At 49.5% G+C, this 19,351-nt stretch overlaps 1 protein-coding gene across 1 annotated transcript in view; it reads right to left on the reverse strand.

Moving 5' to 3' along the window:
• Positions 1-966: 966 nt before the first annotated feature.
• Positions 967-19,351, reverse strand: part of CCNI (cyclin I) — a 34,330-nt gene continuing 15,945 nt past the window's right edge. Inside the window, exons 2-7 of the mRNA XM_075750902.1 lie at positions 17,919-18,075; positions 8,454-8,588; positions 4,704-4,778; positions 4,394-4,534; positions 3,343-3,573; positions 967-2,674 (exon numbers count right to left, since the gene is read on the reverse strand). Coding sequence (XP_075607017.1) covers positions 2,216-2,674; positions 3,343-3,573; positions 4,394-4,534; positions 4,704-4,778; positions 8,454-8,588; positions 17,919-18,032 — 1,155 coding nt within the window. The 5' untranslated portion in view covers positions 18,033-18,075 and the 3' untranslated portion in view covers positions 967-2,215. The remainder of the gene's footprint in view (positions 2,675-3,342; positions 3,574-4,393; positions 4,535-4,703; positions 4,779-8,453; positions 8,589-17,918; positions 18,076-19,351) is intronic.

A 19,351-nucleotide genomic window follows, 5' to 3' on the forward strand; every position in this document is an offset into this window, starting at 1 on the left:
AGGTGCCTGGCTTGGCTGTCAAGGGGTGTGAAAATTACCTGGCTCTCATCTTTCCCATGCTAATCTTGTTATATCATGTGTTGGAAATCGCGGGAGTTATTTTTATTTAGAGCTGTTACGCTGTGTAACTGAAGGTGTGCCTTCAAGCGAGTTTGAAGTTGTGAGCACCCGTGTGATGGAAACGCTGCAGCGATGGGGTATTTTGCTCGGGGTGTGCTAGGCGAAGCCCCCAGACCGCACAGCAGCCCGCCTGGAGAAAACTAAGCAGTGAGAAGAGAGAAGAGGTCCGGGACTGGTTACACGGTCAGGATGACAGGAAGGGCTGTGCAAGGGAAGGAAGGCGCGCGCCCCTTTGAGAAATGCGACCTCGGGAAGTGGTTTCCGGGACACAGGCAGGACGAGAGCCCAAACCCCGGACAAGTTTGTCACAGTGGGCTGTGCACACCAGAAAGCATGGCACCTCGGAAGACACGAGGCAGGAAGGGCTGGCTCCTCCCGAAGGGCGTGAAATCAGCCAGCCGGGAAGGAGGCGAGACTGCAGAACGCAATCTATTCTGTAACCTGAGCTCACGGAAAAGAGCGGAAATCAAGTCCGTACTAACCTTTCCATTACCAAATGTGATATTCAGTGGAAGGGCTGTCAGGCCAGCAGGAGCCTACAGCTGAGGGAGGTGGTTATGAGACAGGTGACATGGAGCAGCGTCCCAGCCTTGCACGGAGTGGCCATACGCAGCCCGGGAGGGGAACAGCCTGGTGACTGATGCGGGAGCGAGGAGCACCCAAGCTGGGGCTACAGCTGGAACCGCCGCAGAGGCCGTCAGTTTGTTGGGCGACTCCCCTGGCACCCCGGCTGCCCTGCACCCCTACAGCCGCTTCCTCGCGGGTCTGGCACGGAGCAGCTCCCTTGCAGCTTCCGGGTAAAACTGATCCTGGACTCGGGTGAAAAGCACAAAACAAGACTCGGAATCCAGGACAACTTTCTTTATTGCTACCAGAAGGCTTTCATCAGTACAATGGCTCCGAATACGATACCTTCCTCAGGGCTGGAGAGAGAGCTTATAACTGGGACAGGTCATTCTGAGAAAAGGAGGTGTAACATTTAAGAGACAAGTTTTTAAAGGTTTTACTCTTGGTTAGAAGTTACATGAACACAAAACTTTAGGGTTTAGGGTCTTTTGGTTTGGTTTCGTGGCTGGTAATTACAAACCTTTCAAACCTCAGGCGTACGCAGCTGCCCCAGCACCTCACGGAGCAGTGCTGGTCACAAGCTTATAAAAATATGGGAAAGAAAACAAACTGCGGAATTTAAGATTTACACTTGGCGTAGAGAGTCAAGCGTTGGTGAAAATCCACACTGAGTACAACATTTCTTGGTGCAAAAGAGGAGAAAAAAAAAATACCGTTTTTGTTCAAGCGATACAAAATCCATTAACTGCTTTCTGTGTTTGAAAACACAAACTGTTTGAACTCGGAGGAGTCTCTGTGGAAGGCACAGAGCACAGTGGCTGGCTGCCCAGTGTTCTTCCAGAGCACATTCACACTCCTGTGGTTATTAAGTGTGGAGCAGCTTGCGAGTGTTGTTTGTGGTTTGTTGGGGGTTTTTTCCTGACTTTTTATTTAAATCCAGTTTTTAAATATTATCACATTTAAACACCAAAGTGTAACAAAACAACAAAAAAGGTCTTTTTCTTTAGAAAGGAAAAAGAAAGCTGTCGTGAAGGTCAGGTAGTACAGAACATCATGCACAAGACTTGCTGAGAATTAAAAGAGGAGCAAGCAGAAAGAGAGCAAGGAGCAGATGGAAATCGGATCAGGTAAGTGTTAGTTGGGTGGGAAACCTGGAACAGCTCTGCACGACTGATGTGAGCTCGTGGACACAGAGATGGGTTACAATACACAGGAGCAGAAAAACAGTGGAACTGACAACACTAGAAAGAAACAATTTTTTGCTACTTTTTTTGTTTGGTTTTTGGGTCTTTTTTTAGATTTTTATACGTTTTTGTGTTTTTAAGTGCTTAAATAGTGGAACTATAATTAGCCGCACAAGAAAAAAAATTCAAAAAAGGGTTGGGATTTTTTTTTTTTCTGTTTTTTGGCTCCCTTCAGTTCAGCCTGACAAGGTATGGCCCCTTCTCCCCCCTCTGCGAGCACAGGGTGCCGGGTTCTGCACGGTTTCTGGAGTAGCTACGGTGGAGCAGGTGCCGTGCACGCACAGCTACATAACAGACACCGGCTGTAAAGGTGGACAAGGGGAAACGTTGCCCTCCTGCCTCGAGACATCAGCGCCGCAAACAGAGCCCATGTTTTCAAGAGCCACTACCTCTGGAGCAATGTCTTCGTTGTAGAGACGCTTGATTCCATCGTAGAAGTCGTCCACTTCCATCTCTTCCACTTTACGCTTGGCAGAGGCTTGCTTGCAACCGCTGGGAGCTGGCAGACGCTGGTAGAGCGCGGCTGTACCTGTGACTGGCACTTCTGGCCTGCCGTTGTCCTTGGAGAAACCTGGCCCTGGGACAGAGGAGGGCTGGCATTTGAACACTCCTCTGTTACAGGTCACCAGGGTATGCTGGAGGGGACTGTAGACATATACAGAATTGGGCAGCAGAGAAGACTGCAGAGTGGAAAGGTGATGTGCCACAAGCTCCCGGCAGTGGATCAGCTGCGAGCTATCCATCTGGAGCGGGAAGACAAGGAGAGATACCGGCGTTGTGGGATCGCTGCCACGGAGAGGAGGGGCTGTCGGCCAGGGCAGGGCTAGGGCTCTGAACGCACCGGCCACCCGTGCACCTCGCTTCTCAATGGCATGCTGGATGCAGGCAAATGTGATAAAAGGACCAAAAAACCCCCTGACGCGATGATTTCGTAAGGTATGGACCTCCGCTCCTCATACACCTCATGGGAATAGTGGGGAGAAAAAACCTTTCCAATATTAAAAGGTCTCACTGTGTCTTTTAGCAGCTTGAGCGTTTGCCTTTCCAGTACTTGTCAGGCCACCCTGTACGCTTACAATGAACGGCTGAGCTGCTAACGAGGATTTTCTCCCCAGCGTGTTCCTTTCTCCCTGGTGCGGAGAGAGCCCGCGTGTGTCGGGGCACACGTCTCCTCCCTTGGTCACCTCTGGGATTCAGTCGAGATCAAGCCTTTGCACAACTATCACAACAAACCGTCCCTTCAGGCTGAAGCGCAACTATCCTCACAAAAGCGTAACTGCAGGCAGAGATCAGCGGTGAGGGCTGTGAAAGCCCCGGCTCGTGTGGATCACTGAAGTACTGAGCAAGATGCAGCTTTCTGTGGCCCCCGGCCCGCCCCGTGCCACGCCGTGTGGTGCCAGCACCCCCTCACCTGTGCCTTCTGGAGCAGCTCGATGATGAGAGCCAGCCAGTCGGGGAGCAGCTTCTCCAGCTCCAGGCTGACGATGGCCAGCGCCAGCATGGAGCCCTTGAACTGCAGCAGCTGGTAACAGGCCATGCAGTGCAGCAGCTGCTTGGTGAGCGCCGCCACGTGCTGAGAGGGACTCAGCTTGGGCAGGATGGTCAGTAGCTGAGGCCTGTTGGACACCGCGACTGCGTGGAACTGTGAGGGGGGGGAAACAAGCACACGGGCAGCTGGCGTCACCCACAGGCAACCCCACGGGCAAAGCCAGGTCAGACCTCAAGAACGGCGTGCGACGTCTCGGACGCACAAGGAGCCTCTGGCTTAGCCTTCGAGGCAATTTCCACACCACGGGGGAAAAAACCAACGCACTGAACCCACCAACAGCGAGATGCAGCCTTTCTGGCGGGACCTGCCATCACACCCATCATCTGCCCAGGGACCAGGCTTCTTGGGCCTCGGCAAATGGCTATCTGTCCCCTTCCACCCTTCTCTCTCAACAACACGTGTTGGGCGCTTCAGGTGTCCTAGACAAAAACTTCTCGAGCAAGCAGACAGGATGAAATTCAACAGAGAACCTCAGGACGCTTTCCTTCCCTCTGTCTGATCCAAGAACCTGGTTCTCGGGCCGTGCCTTTCTGTTGTAAGTGCTTTCTCCTTGGCTCTACTTACTGTTTTTGTGCTGCCTGGCACTTAGCTTTGAGCAAAACCACTAGCAATTAGGACTTAGGGGCAAGGTTTTCAAAAGCTGTGAGTTTTAGCGTGTGGCTTAACTCGCCTCAAAACAGGTCAGATGGCAGGCCCACGTTTTGGAAATTGTACCCTAAGTGTCACAAGTCTGCTCTGAAATTCTTTGTAAAGGCTTTTTCTTTCAGCAACTACTTGTATTACTTGTACTCGTAGGATTTACGAACACATCCTGAGGTCTTCGCTCTGCTGCAGGTAGAGTTTTTGTCTAGGTACCTCCCGAAACTTTATTTACGCAGGCAGACACCAGAAAGAAGGTTAAATAGCCCCTTACAATATGAAGGAAATCCAGTGGCGTTGCCATGTGAAGATCCCAGTTCAGTTTATCCAGGATAATCTTCTCCATTCTGCGAATTTCAGCTGGAGAACAACCACAAAAGCTATCCCGAGCCAACACCTTCAGTACTGGAATCCTCTGCAAGCAGCCAACGCAAAAAAAGAAATGAGAGAACCCATCATTACAGAAGTCACACAAAAAGCTTTGTTCCTGTCCTGGCAAGCGTGAGCCACTGCGTGCAAGCAAGGGCAGGACTGGAAGAGTACGTATTCAGGCAATGCGAAGGTAGGAAGAATAAAAAAATTACCTCATCTTCCTCGATGGTCTTTGCAGCAAGGAAGAAGCAGCTGATTGCAATACAGTTCAAGTACTTTGGACGGGCCTGCGGTACAGAAAAGCAGAGAAGCCTCTGTGTCAATGTCGTGCAAAAATTACATACAATCCTTTCTGGTCTCGGACATCCTGAGCCCCGGGGTCTCAGCTGCCCCTGCAACACATTCTGGAGCAGCGGGCTGACCTCCAACTACGCCACGGCGGTGGCAAGCCGGGCCGAGCAAAAATCCATACTCCGTGACGTAAGGCAGAACAGCAGTGATGGTAACTGGCACCCACTGATGTACAGCGCTGGAGTGGAAAGAGCTCATTTCTTAGGCAGAGCAGTAGAAATAGGAAAGAGAAAATCAGAATGGCCAGATTGTCACCTGGCAAAAAACCCCACTGCCACTCCACCTGCTTCAGCAGAGCTCTGCTGTTAGTGCTGCTGGGGGTCAGACCCAGCACAGGAAGGAAAAGAGGAGGATTCAGAAATGCTGTCCTTGCCGAGGGAACTATAAAACACCCATAAAAATCGCCACTCGTATAATTTCGTACTGTAGTTCTCAAAACTGTGGCCCAGGGATTATCAAGGGAGAGCTGGTCTCTTCTACAGTGAGTAGGTTTAGGCAAGGTAAGTGAAATTTGGAGGGGAAAGGGTGATTTTTTTTTTTTTTTTTTTCATGTGCATCAGAAACTCCTTGGTTAGGGGGTGAGGGGGGAAGCAGGAGGCATGGGCTCTAAGTGTTCAGGTAGTCCTTGTGAGGGACCAGACAAAGCACAGGCTCTCAATACGGCACATCCGCCGGAGTCTTTTGCGGCAATCTTTGTCAATTTGACTGTCGGACAAAGGATTTCACTGCCAATGTCAGCGTAAAAAACAGAGGGTGCGTCCGGCCGCTCCTGAGTAGCCGGGGGCTGGGAAATGCAGAGGCACTGTTTCCAAACGCTGCCGCAGCCCAGCGAGCGGACAGCTGCAGAGCCATGCCCCCGCCTCCCACAGCAACTGGTCCTCCTCTGCCTGCGTTAGGAGATGCTGAAAGCCAAGGTAAGTCAAAATCCTCCACAAATGTCAAAGTCCACTTAACACCCGAACTGTTGGCGTGATTCATTCTTGCTGGGTAAATTTTAGCAGATGCAACGGAGTTAAGGGCTGGTTGAAGGGTGAGATGCTGTATGTTACACTGGAGCAATGAGCTGTCAAGAAATCTAGAACAATTTCCAGAAAGCAACAAGAGAAGAGCAGAGGATTGTGCCCAAATAGAAAATCTTGACCTACATTCAGCCTCAGTTACCTAAAAAAGGACTGTGCTATGCCTACGAGCTTTGGCTTTCTAGTGCCATTTAAGCTTCAATACGTGTAAAGAATCCACGCGTGGGGGTGCGCGTGCACACAGCTGCTTGGGCATTCAGGTGTCGCTGAAAGCAAAGAGAATAAACTCCCTTAGCACAAGACTGGAAGTTGTTCTTGACCACGCAGGCAGAGTCAGAGAAAACCATCAGGTTAGCACACAACAACGTACAGCAAAGATGGACACCTCCTGCGTCGCGTTCAGGGAAAAGCAGGTGTCTAGGCAGGTTCCTACCATCAGGGAAGCTTTTTTTCCCCTGTTACTTTTAACAACAATTTTGTCTCCTCTTTTTCCCAAGTGCATCCCCTCTAGAGACTGACCTGGCAGGAACAACTGTGCCTTTTGCCAAAGCGTGTTCAAACCCAGTCACCCTTCCCGGTCTCCTAGAGGAGCTCCTGCCTGCCTTGCCAGCTCCTCGCACGTGGGCAGGCGCTGCTAAGGCGGGCTGCGAACACTGCTCTGTTGAGGGTTAATGAGGGCCGTGCAGCGACTTACGCCGCACGCTGCTTCGAAGCACGACTGGGTAACAGCCTTAGGGGCAGCCAGCCTGGCAATTTCAAAGCGTGTTCACGGGGAAAGGAAGGGACTAGTTGTTTTATTAATAAAATCCCACAGGGTACGCCTAGTAAAAAAAAAAAAAATCTGAGTTAAGCTACATCAGAGGAATGACGGCTTTATGGGAGAGGAGAAACAGGGGAAGGGAGCGCAAAGCCCTGAGCCGTTTGAACCACGCTCACCCAGACAAAACACCTTTCCGTGTTCCTGCTCGCTGCCTGAAGCGCGCACTGGACTCCTTACTCATTCTCGTACTTTCTTTGCAGACTCCTTGGCTGCTGCAAATTACTGTAAGAAAAACTGTACTTGAGGGCATTAGCTATTGAGGGTTTTAAATCTATTTCCCATCTCAGTGTTTCAGTAAATCAGCTACTTTAAGATCTCCTTAAAAATAAAAACTTCCATGGCTTGTAATGAAAACATTATCAATATTTATTAATATTTAAAGGCTAGCTTAATGGATGACATCACTTTGAAAGGTAAGTGCACAGGCTGAGAATACGTTCTTCTGCTTAGATCTCCTCAGCCATATTGCTCACCTAACCGCTGGTGATGACCTGAGACACACGTGCGGATGAGACAGCAGGTTTGCTGAGCACGGAATGTAACTGAGCAAATACTGCGGTCAGAGATAAGGCTGCCCTGGGCCTGGCTTCACAACCCAAGGCCAGGGATTTGGGGTTGACCCACAGTTTGTTCAGCCGTTTGTGCGGGTGCAAAACACGGCCCAAGCACAGAACGTCTACCTTGCGTCCGCAGCAGACGTACAGGGACAGGAGAGGAGCAGATCCCAAATGCTGATTTTTAACCTCTCTTTCTTACACAGTTTCTGTGACTTAACAGCCTTAAAACCAAATGGATGTACATATTCCCTGCTCTGTTCCATATAGCAGAGTGGACAGCCTGTCACTTTGATGGCCTTGCTTGCTTACCTGTCTCCTTCACATCTGCCTGACTTGACATCAGAGTTAAACTCTCAGACTGCCAGACTGTGAGTAGTGAGCTAGCAGGTTAGTAGTGAACTACTCTCCCCAAAAGCAATCCCCTCTGGCTGTATCTTCCCCTGTTTTATTTTTTTTTTCCCTCATTTCCCTGCACTAGTATGCTTGCCAAGCCCAAAGCTGTCCTCAAACAGTTATTTGTTTCCTCCTGCTAGCAGGTGCTCACAGCAATTCTAGGTGGTACACATGAGATGAAATGCAGTTGAAACACCAGCAAAATTAGGAGGTGAGCAAGGACCTTCCCTCGCTTGTCTGCCAGAGGGTAGTGGGCCTAGGTTGCTAACTGCATTTTTCCTTTAGCTTTGAGTCAATTGAGGTTAAGGTAGAGACTGTTCTTTTTTTCGGATGGCTTAGGGGAACAGGTACTGTGCTGAGGCAAATTCAACTTTCCAACCAGGTCTGAAGAGGAAGGGTGCTGCTCTTCGCTGAGGTTAATATACATTTAAACTAATGAGCTGCATTACACGGAGGAGCAAAGGGGCGGAACAGAGGAAAGAGGGAGAATATTCTTGGCAGATATAAGCACTGGGTCGGTTCCCCAGGAACTGCGTGCTTGCATTAAAGCAATGGCTACGTCCACTGGGTGAGGAATGACTGCAGAAAGAACCTGCCTCCAAAAGTTCCCGGTGGCAGTGCGTGCTGCCAGTTCCACAACCCGAAATTAGACTGTTGGAGTACTACGGGTAACAGCCTATAGACGCGTTAGAAAGGAAGAGGGTGTGAGAGCAGAAGAGGGAAGTAAGCGTTTCCGTATGGCCACACCACTCGGACTGTACACAGAAATAGCTGAGTGGATGGGATAAATCTATTTCAGTTTACAGATCTGCAAATATTTACCTTTACTGCAGCTAAAAACCTGTCCAAAAGGCTGATGGCCAGGGCGAGTGTTTCTGGATAAAGGTGGAACTGGTATTTGAGCTTGGCCAGCCACTGAATGACCTCATCCCTCTGCTTTGGAGAAATGGCTACATCCTGTTGGAGAGAAAAACAAACTATTCTTACACACAGGCTGAGCTAGTCAGAAAAGACCAAACGTTTTACCTCTGCAGCAGTTATTCAGCACAGAAACAAAGCCTCCTTTGGAAATGGAGGGCCTCGAGCCCGCCTGAATCGCCAGTTTGTTTGTGCGGTTACTTACCCATCCCAAGCAATCTGCCCTGGAAAAGACAACTTTCCTTGCAGTAACCTCAGTTTCTCAGTTTATCACTCAGAAATTTCACTGTGTGCTGGGGAAAAGAGGAAGGATGTGTTGTTGTTTCTCAAGTAGGGACAGCGTATTCTTTAGCTTAGCTCTAAGAGATGTATTGCGGTGGGTTGGGGTTTTTTTTAACCTCCTTAGAGCCACGTAGATGCACAACTATGCCCAGCCTGGACAAAGCCAGACGTGCTGTGGGAGCCAGGCGGGTGCGCAGCTCCTGATGAACACGAGAGGGGAGGGACCGAATTTGTGTTTTGAGAGGAAAGGTTTATTCTTCCTTCAAATTATAGGGATATTTTTAGCTCATATATGTTAAAAAAAGGAAATTCCAAACAACTTACAATAGCCCTTTAGCAGTACAGCTAACGGTGAAATGGGGAAAGCAGGACTTTTTTCACTTAAAAAAAGTCAGGTTTCATGTTTTGGGTTTTTAATTTTTTTTGGCCCAAGTCACCACACTTGATCTGTTGGGACAACAGCTGAATTTCAACCACAAACACAGATCAGTCATTGACATAAAATCTTAAACTATTTACAGCTTGTCTAGAGCCTTTCAATTCAACCAAGTAAATGTCTGGTCTCACTTTGAACAGGGATTATTTGGTGTGATGAGCAAGGATGTGTCCAGAAGTGAAAAGTGAAACCAAACCAATGTCTGCTCCTGTGCCCAGGGTGCTTGTGCTCGCTGCTGAGCTGCGTTTAGAGAAGGAAGAGGAAGGAAATGCTGGCGATTGCCCGTTTACTGTCAAAAAGAGAACTAGGGGCTTGCACAAAGCAGCATCGCTGCCTGCTGCTCCCGCGCACGCATCTCACCAAAATCTGGTTGCCCGATTCCCTTGAAAAAGTACAACAGGAACGGTGCTACCGTAGCAGGGATCTAGTCTAAGGCACGGGGTGGTGTAATCCAAAGCTGTTTCTTCCAGCTGTACTGGCTGGCTGATAAAGCGATACTACCTCTGCCTGCAAAACGTGCCTCCAGTCCTGGATCGGGTGCGCTCCTGAGACGAACAAAGTCCTGCCTTGTTTTCTCTCCTGAAGCCCCGACGGTGCGATGGCGTCAGCAGGACTGTGCCTGATCCAGGTGGGCCTCTGGTCTCAGCTAGGACCTCTGCGTGCCTCTTAACTACAGTGTGGCTTTTTAAAAAGCACCTACCATTTTTCAGGAGAGAAGAGAAAATTAAGTTCTCTCAATTCCAAGAAAAAAATGATTTTTCTAAAATTGTTATTGCAATTGTTATTGCAATTTAAGGGTGAAATTTGAGCACTACCTTGCACTCGTTCCAGAAATGCTAGTTCGACCCGTGCTGGGACTATAACGAACACACCACAGAGCAGTAACACATTTATTAAACACTCTGCTAAAAACATGTTTTGGACAGCGGGCTAGGGACCTAGAATGTAGCTGGGGACAAAAATAGGCAACGTTGTGTTAATTACTGTCTGTCCTTACAGACCATACTTCTCCTGTAGCAAAGCGAATCCTGCACCGCTGAACCTAAAACAGGCGGAAGAGGGAGGAGTGATAGTTAAGATGAAATTCCCTCCTGCTTCGTTCATTGCACCTATTTTTGAATGAAAGGAGAAGAAGCCCTAGAAAAGGGCTTATACCCACAGCCAGGTTTGGACAATAGTGTGGGCTTAAACGGTTTCAAGCAGCTCCCAGGATTAGTTGGGAAATTCAGTATCTGGGTGAATCCAGCAGGTAAGCTCTGTGCGTACCTGCTAAAAGCCAACGTGAAACCACCCCATCCAACAAAATAAACTTGACTTTAAAAACCTGCGTCAGCCTCTTAAATCGCTGCCCTGGTACAGCACAGCTTCACCCATGAAGCCGGGGGCAACAAGCTCGGGCGAGGGGGAAGCTGCGTCAACAGGGCAGCAGCCTCTGTATCCCTGCGTTCCCTCCTGCGATCCAGCCGCTGTAGAGGAGGGGGCGAAATGGCCTCCTCGCTGGGGGGGCAGAGCCATCCATGTCTCTGCGGTGCAGGGCGGGGGGCTTTTTTCCCTTCCATTCCTGACAAATCCCATTCCTCTTAGATCCCAGCAGAAACGGGCATCGGCTTCAACAGCTCCTGGTGGCATCTGTCCTGGCTCGGCGCTGTTTGCCCTGTGCCTGCCAACGCAAAAGGTTAGGCCTAGTCCTAAAAACAGCATGGGTGGGAAGGGTAAGATCATCTTCCCTGCTGCTTCTCAGCCTTCGGCCCTCCCAAGATCTGTCCTTACAGCTTCCCGCCCTTCCTGGGCAGTGTGAGGCCACAAGGCAAAATTTCAGACGGGGCAGTTAGCTTTAAATGCCAAGGCCGTACCATAAACACTATCAACTGCACACTCAGTCCCTGGTAACAACTGTTCTTTCCATGAGAAAAAGAAACTGTTTAAACCACTGAAAAACAACAGTGTACCGAAGCAAGAGATAAAAGCCAGCCCCTACACAGAGCAGTGTGTGCCTTTAATAGGGAGGAACAACTGCAAAGTGAACTCACATCTGGGTACGTGCGCAGCAGCAGCAAAGCTTCAAAATAAAATCTGGCTTCTAAAGAACTGTCTGGAGAAGCAAAGGAGGTGAATCTCCGGCTCTTTTCTGCAATAACATCAATCCTACAAAAAGTGTGTCTAATCCAGTCTCTAACTGCACCTAAAGGAGCACAAGGGGAGGGAGAGAATTCCCTCACGCAGAAAGACATGGGGAATTTAAACCTCGTCCCATCAGCGCTAGGGAAGTTCGTTAGGGACCATTTTAAGAGGCAGGCAGAAGGAATAGGAACTGGTCCCACCGCACCCGCAGCCCTGCTGCTACTTCCAAGCGGGGCAAGGAGCTTCCCTCACAAACGTATCGGTCTTTATCCCTCTCCCTCAAAGGTGTATCCGTGTCATCCCAGTAACAAAAAAAAGAAATGCAGTGCTGTGAAATTTTAATTAAGCAGCGAGGTTACCGTTCCTTAGTTATATAAAATTAAAAGCAAAACCCAGACATGACACTGGCTGAAAGTAAAAAAGTCCCTTTGGGCTGGAAAGCCCAAGTTCCTCTCTGGTGTGGAGGTACTTTCCCATAGACTCACCGTCTGTGTGCGGCCAGCTCCTCGTTTTGTGGCCACAAATCCACCGTGTAGAACGTAACCCCGGGGTGGAAGAGAACGACAGCCTAAGCATGACGGCTTTAATTAGGGGAAAGTAACCCGAGCCCAGCAAGGGCAGGCTCCGTTTCACACAGCAGCAGGTTACTCCGAGACAGACCTAAATCCACCTCCTCTGGCTGGCGCTTCCCCTCCCCTGGTTGGTTTTTTTTGGAGGGGAGGCCAGATCAGAGCAAGGCCCGACCTACAGACCGGGTTGCCTGTCCCGACACCGAGGGTTAGCAGACCTGCGCGTGACTCCTGCCATCAAAAAAGCGACAGCGCTCCCACCTCTGCATCACCATCACCACCAGGACCGGGCGACTGACAGCCACAGCCCTGATCGCTGTGTGCCACTGCGGGTGCCCAGGACCCCCGTTGCTGCGGGGGGGGACCGTGTTACCCCCCCCCCCCCCCCCCAGCAGCCCGTGCAGGTGCCGGAGCGCCTGTCTCTGGACTGGTGCCCGTGCAGATATTTGCAGGAGGCGTCGCTTGGCTGGCCCGCAGCAGGAAGCCAGCGGGCAGCTGCATGAAGCAGGAGGGATTTCAGACCTGTTCTGCTATGCAGGAAACACCCCACGGAGCACAGGCAGGGCTCTTGCAAAAGCGCCCGACAGCGTTTTACTGAGAGTGAAGAGACACGGTGCTGCTGCCGCGCTGCCTTAGAGTAACCTTCACAAACTGCTCTATGCGCTTTTAGCCGTTTGCTCGCAGCTATCTCTTCGTCTACTCTGCGTTTGGGACCAACAGTGACGTGTAACGGGGCAGGCTGAATGCTCCTGCAGAGTTCAAGGCCAACCACTGCTCCTTTCCTCCCTCTCCGTCCTGCTTGGTACCTCCATAAAACAACAGACAAGGTTTCCGCAGCTCTTTACCCATCTTCTACCTGCGGAGCGCACAAATCCCTCCATCCATGGGAGGAGCGGCGGGAGCAACGAAGGGAATGGTGCACGCAACGAGCCCTGCCGGTACCGGCGCCAAACGTGATGCTCGAGGAGCACGACTGGCCCGTCAGGTGTGCAAACCTAGTGAAGCTATTCCAAACCCGCGTGTGAGCGGCGGACCCGTAGCTTCTTTTCCAAGTGCAAGACGTGACGCTAATTCCCACCTTTTCAGAGCACAACAGTGTGCGCGAACCCATCAGTTTTGATTCAGCACGAACACGAATAAGGCACCTTGCAGGACCACGGAGCTAACAGCATGTGTTAGGGACACAAATGGGGAAGAGGAGGGATGTCAACTTACTCTCTCTTCCTTGCGTAAAGCAGGGGTACATCACATCGACCTGCTTCCTGCAATTATTTGCTCGATTCCTTATCAAGAAATATCCTGTCTGTCACTCTATTGATGAACATGCCTTCAAATGCCGTCAGCGAACAAGAAGCTTCCGTGAAGGATTCCCAACAGGTATTTTACGTAACGCGACACGAGGCCAGTCAACGCGCCGGGACCGCAGGTGACTGTACCGAGTAACGCAAGGGCAGCGCCACACGCACCGTGCCTGTCGTTTTACGCCTCCAAAGCGAGCGATCACAGAGGTCAATAATTCTGCCCAAGGGAGGGAGTACAGCACAAAACACACAGACCCGAGGCCTCCAGCATCTGTGATGGTTATTATCTTATTTGTCTGATTCCCAAATCAGTGCCCCAAACCCCGTTTCTTAGGCACTCTGTCAGACAGCTGTCTGTGAGGCCTTGGCGATGGTGAGAGGCACGCAGAGCTGTTGTTCTGCTTCCCATTTACCGACAGCCAAATCGCCTTGTCCCCGTCCCTGACCCGGCAACCCTGCCGCGGGGCTGGCTGCACGCTCGCTGCGAGCGGCAGGAGGGCCGGAGGCCGTGACTCAGGCTCCAGAGTGCAAGCACAGTGCAAATTATCTCTAAGGATACCTTGAGACTTTTGGGAAAATGCAGTCTAAAAAGAAAATTATCTGTGAACTCAAACATGACTCAATTTTATAGCTACCTAATCTAGGAAAAACCCCTTACCTGATAATTTTTTTCTTTAGTGTCTGGAGAGAGATGTTTTGCTCTTTCCCCCATTTGTTTCTGCCTAGTCCTGCTGCGGGTTCCTCGGGGAGCAAGCAGGTGACCTGTGTCAGGACTGGGAGCCTTCTGAAAAGGGCAGCTGTAAACACTGCAGCCAAATTGGTCCTTCCTTGGGTCTCAGGAGCTTGTTTTACGCTAGAGCGACCCCCAACTAATGCCCAGTGGGTTGATTCTCGCTTGTACCAGGTGGGAATTAGAGGTGCTCTCCCGACACCTTTCAGAAGCGGCGTTTTGCAGGGTTTGCCTGTGGTTTAGCGGCGCAGCGGAGAGCTCAAGCAGCACGGCCTCTGCCAGCTGCACGGTAACGTGTGCAAGGACTGGGGAGAGAGGTTAGCGCTCGGCAAAGCGCAAAGGCTGGATGCATTAACCTCACAATGTCTGACTAAATTGCTAAGTCAGGCGCCGATTCGCCCACGGGTTCAAACAGGCACCGGAAGGTTAAAAGACTGACCCAAGGTCATGCGGAGAGAGTGGAAAAAGTGGAAACAAACTGAGTTGTCCTGATTCTTCAAGAGGTACAGAAAACAAATGAGAAGACAGAAAGAAAGAGCCAGAACAGGCAAGAAAGGAGAAATGATACAAGTGATACTCTGTTTCTATGAAAAAATAAAAACAAAAATCTTGGCTTACACACCTCTCTGCTGCAAAGTTACATGGTAACATGCAAAAAAATCAACCTTTGACCAGTCTTTACTGCTGGATTTCTCAAGCCGTAATCACGTGCAAACTTCTGAATGTCGTCTGCATCTTGTATAACCCAAGGGGCAGGGGGGGTATAGTGGGGGGCAGAAGAAGGAAAAAACCCACCAAACACATTCAGAAGCACTAGGAGAGTTCCAGACTCAGCCCACCCATTTTTTTCAGGCTGCAAAGCCCCTGTGACATCTGGCTTTGATATATTGCAAATACCCAGAGCCAGTGGCCTACATTTCAAGGAGGGAAACTAGAAGAAATATACACGCCACTAGGAAATAGGAGTTTGTGGACAAAAAGTAAAAATGAAACAGAAGAATCACAGACACTATCAGGGCCAAAGTCCCCAATACTACAAATGTAAAGTCTTCCTGTTTCTGTAACTATCAGTCTCTTTCTTCCTTTCAAAGATTTCAACTCTGACATATATTTAGAAACTGAGTTTGTTCCGATTTTAAACATTAGAACCAAAAATGTCTCCTAAAGAGTCAAAACTGAAAGTTTGCTCCTGAAAAACAGTTATGGTGTACCTCCAATCTGTTCATTAGGTTTTTGTGGACGCACTTGCATTTTCTCATTTGCAAACCAGATGACTTCATTAAAACCCCTTCTGCAGCCAGCCTACCCCCGTAGCAAGGAATGGAAAGTTACGCACGCTTCGGGTTGCCAGATCTGATACACAGAAGGATGCAGATTTCCTGACTGTCATGGGAAATAAACAACAGCTTCACACAAGAGAAGTTTTCAGGCTACTGCAGCTGTTTTCAGAAGATGTTAGGGAATATGACCTTCTTCCACATATTACAGAAAATAGGATAATTCACCCTGAACGTCCGTGACTGCAACATTGCCAAAAGGAACGCTGCAGAAGTGGAGGAACACGTGACAGTTTGAAAAGTCGGGTGTCACGAACGGTAGGAACGGAGAGAAATACGTGACTACAGGTAGAGGGTTTTCAGCTGCACCGTGGCATTGCAAGTCAGGATCTCCCCAGAGCAGACAGCTGTGTTTAGGTTCTCTTTTAAATCTGACCTTCATACATTTTACACATATGCACGCAGAGATTTCAATCCAATTTAATGATTAGTTACTGCTAGAAAACATTTAACAGTCTGGCACTCTAGCTGATTAAGTCAACGTCTGAACTGACACGTTGGAAAATATAAAGAAAAAAGGTTACAAAACCAACAGAGTTTTGGGGGTGGAAGTTCTGGGAGCAGAAACCCTGGGGTGACAAGCACAGAGGGCCAGGAACCACTCCCAAGCATGGACCTCGGCGATATTGCCAAAGCACAGGGGAGGAGGAGGAGGGGGGGGAAGAGATCCTTCATCGTCATGGCACAATTGCAGACGAAAAGGACAAACCTGGTATTCGTCCAGGCCAGACCTGAGACTCTGCCATCGAGCACAAACTTTACTCTGGCTTTACCCGTCAGGCTGTTTCCATGCTTGATCCTACTCTGACTTTTCACAGCAGGCAACGGAGCTGCCTCCCCGGTTTCGTATTCGGCAGACGGCCCGAAGTCGCGTTCACTTCTCTGAGTATTTACCATCGAGGACACCACTTTGCGAGGTGCTAACACCTCAACCGCGGGGACGTTAAGATCCCCTCAAGGTCTCCGGCAGCAGGACGACGGCTCTTCACCAAGACAGGGCTGAGGTCAGTCCTTCCGCTGCAGCGACAACTCGAACGTGGCACAGGTGGGGAGCCTCATCTTCAAAGGGTGACAACGCAACCCTGCGAGGGAGGATTGCTGGGAAGGCTGGCTAATGCAGGCAGTGGTTTCTGAGCCACCAGAATCAACGTCACCAAGGCAAAAATGGAAGCGCCTCGTCCCTGTGAGATCTTCACTCAAGAATCTGGTTTGGTTACACTCTCTGAGTCCCTAACTTATCTTGTTATACCGTAATCTTACCTCCCTACGTTATAATCACTCACCCCGGGAACACTGCCAGCACGGAATAACAGGCTGGTTTACCATAAACTAGGGTCTTAAATTGTACTTGCCAGAAGACAGCCACAGCTACAATGCATTCAACACCTCTGACAACCGGGTCGCTTATTTGGAAACCTAAATGTGGCGTACGAAACTAATACCGAGCCCCTTGAAAACGTATTTGTTCCTACACAACAACAGCGGTTTCTTGTTCGCCAGACAGAAAAAACCAAACGCCACACTGATCAGCTTTGACAACAGCTAACGTTTTGTAAGAATCAAGAACAGCAAGGCTGATCTGAGCCCATTAGCGTGGTTATTTTTGCCGAACCCAGCGACAAAGTACCAGAAACTCCATGATAACGTTTCACATCTTGTTGTAAACAAAACTTTGTGGACCTCACAGGCATTTTTGAGCGCACGTGGTGGCAAGTCACCTCCTCCGCAAGGAGCACGAACGCAAATTGGGCTCGGTAAGGCCATGAGCAGCCCGGTCCAGCCTCCCAGCTGGCCCTGCTGCAAAACGTAAGCAGGAGGTTGGCCTACGGACCCCCTGCGGTCCCTTCTACCCTGAATTTTCCTCCAGTCCTATGAGAACATTCCTCACTGGAACAGGCCAGCGCCTGGCTCTGCTTCCCTCCACATGAGCTTGCCCCCTGCTCCGCAAATAGTGCTATTACAGTCAGTGGGGTTCTTCCTGAAGCAGACCGTGCCTTACAAAGTCAGATCCTCATCTGCCTTCAGCTGATACAGCTGCAGCCTACCCTGCAGAACTAGGCTGATTTACACTGGGGAAGAATCTGGCTCAGAATGAGAAAAGGCGGCAAAGTCAGGCTTTCGCTGTGAATATGCTGTTTCAGGGGGAGGCCCGAGCTAAGCTAGTGGTAAGGGTTCACGTGAGAAGACGTCACTTTGTGTGGACAGCAACCAGCATTTCAACGCTGTTACTAGTGAACGTAGTCCAAGAAAATGAAGCTGCTTTTAAGAACTGTTGCAGAGTTGGTGCCCTCTAGAAATGTGCCTTAATTATCCACACAATTTGTAAAATGAATTTAATTAAGACAATATACGTACGTGCTTTCACAAGCAACAGCAGAGATCCAACATTGCATGCTGTACAGCGTGTTCGTACCCCTGACTGCAGGTATGTCCCTCAAATGCAAAAGTCATCGCTTACTTCAGAGGCTAATCTTCCCGGTCTCAAGCAGAAGGTTAACTCCTCGTGCAACAGCTTCAGTCGTTCATGTAAAAATACACCAGAGGATAGTCTCACGCCTTTACTAAGATGAACGATGCGAAGAAGAGACATTACCTGATTGGGCTGAATTTTCGGCACATGTGCTTTCCACATTTGAGCTTCCCTAGAGATTGCCGTCTCCAGAAGGAGAGACAACCTCTGGCTCTCCAGGGGTCCTGAAAACTTCATGGTAACCCTTGGATCCACCTGCCACCCAGCTGGATACAGCTACCTGCAAAACCAAAGAGAGCCTGGTGAAATACTGAGCCGTGCTCATCTGGTAAACTGAGCAAAAGAAAGCACAAAGGTGACTAAAGCTGCAAGAAATGGCACGGGCTCATCTGTAACATGGACGGTGAGCGGGTACTTGGCAAATCTACCCAAGGAAACCCAAACCAGTCGGGTCAGATTCAGATGAAGCTGGGCCAAAATTGTCTACGGGTGTCCAGCACCGACGTGGGCCACTTCCCCGAGGTTTTCTGCTTCTCTGTTCTGTAGGCAACCAGGCAAGACCTCCCCCACTCCAGCAGCACTAAAAAGTAGGGGTGTTTTATGAAAAACACTTGAGAAGAGGGAGGAGCTGTATGGCAAATATAAAGGGGATTTCAGTAAGTTGGTTGCCCGGGCTGAAGTTAAAACCAGTCCACCTCTGACTTCAAGGGAAGGTAAGATTGACATTCAAATGTTTTTTAAAAAAAAAAACACCCATCCTCGGAGTCTGGTTGGTGCCAGCCTTACCCCAGTACCCTCAGCAGCACCGGGAAGTTCTGTGCAAAACAGAGGAACGCTTGTTTCAGAATTTAAATGATTTACAAGCTGAAGCCCGACAAAAAGATCAATGTTTTCCCTCTCTGCACAGTGTGGTTTGCAGTTTCTGTTTGATGTGCAATGCAAATGTACCAGGGAGTTCAGGAAGGTTCCTCTCGGGTCTAATCGCTCTGAAAATACGTTAGATCTACAAAACTTTAGGGCACATCTCTAATTTTGGGATAAGAAATGCATTTTAAAGGAGGAAAAAAGCGGCAAACCCAGTGACGGCCTTTGCAAAGCACGAATCGACTACAAGCCAGGGAAGTGACGGAGAAAATTTCTGCGAGGCCTGCAGTATTCAGAAGCACCTGCTTCCACTGGCAGAAGCGATGACAAAAAGCATGCCATTTAAAGCAAAATGCTTTGCTCTACGCAAAACAGAAAAAGGAGGTTCTCCCGGGCCCAGGGCAGCCTCACTCAGCAGTAACTATGTGTCAAGAAACTCGTAAATTTGAAATGAAAACCAAAGCGGAGGCAAGATTTCTAATTATTATTTTTTTAAAGACAACAGATTCCACCACCTGCTTTCAAATGGAGAGGATGGTCTGACTGAAAAGGTTATTCAAATTAGTCTAACACTGCCTGCCATTACTCTGGACGCAAATTTCTTGACAGTATTAAATCACTTAGGCAAAAACAATTCAGCCCTGAAGGGTAAATCCATGGGAAAGTTATTTAAACTTTCAATTCCTTCTGTG

This window comes from Balearica regulorum, chromosome 4, assembly GCF_011004875.1.
Source record: "Balearica regulorum gibbericeps isolate bBalReg1 chromosome 4, bBalReg1.pri, whole genome shotgun sequence".
In the NCBI taxonomy this organism is placed as follows: domain Eukaryota; kingdom Metazoa; phylum Chordata; class Aves; order Gruiformes; family Gruidae; genus Balearica; species Balearica regulorum.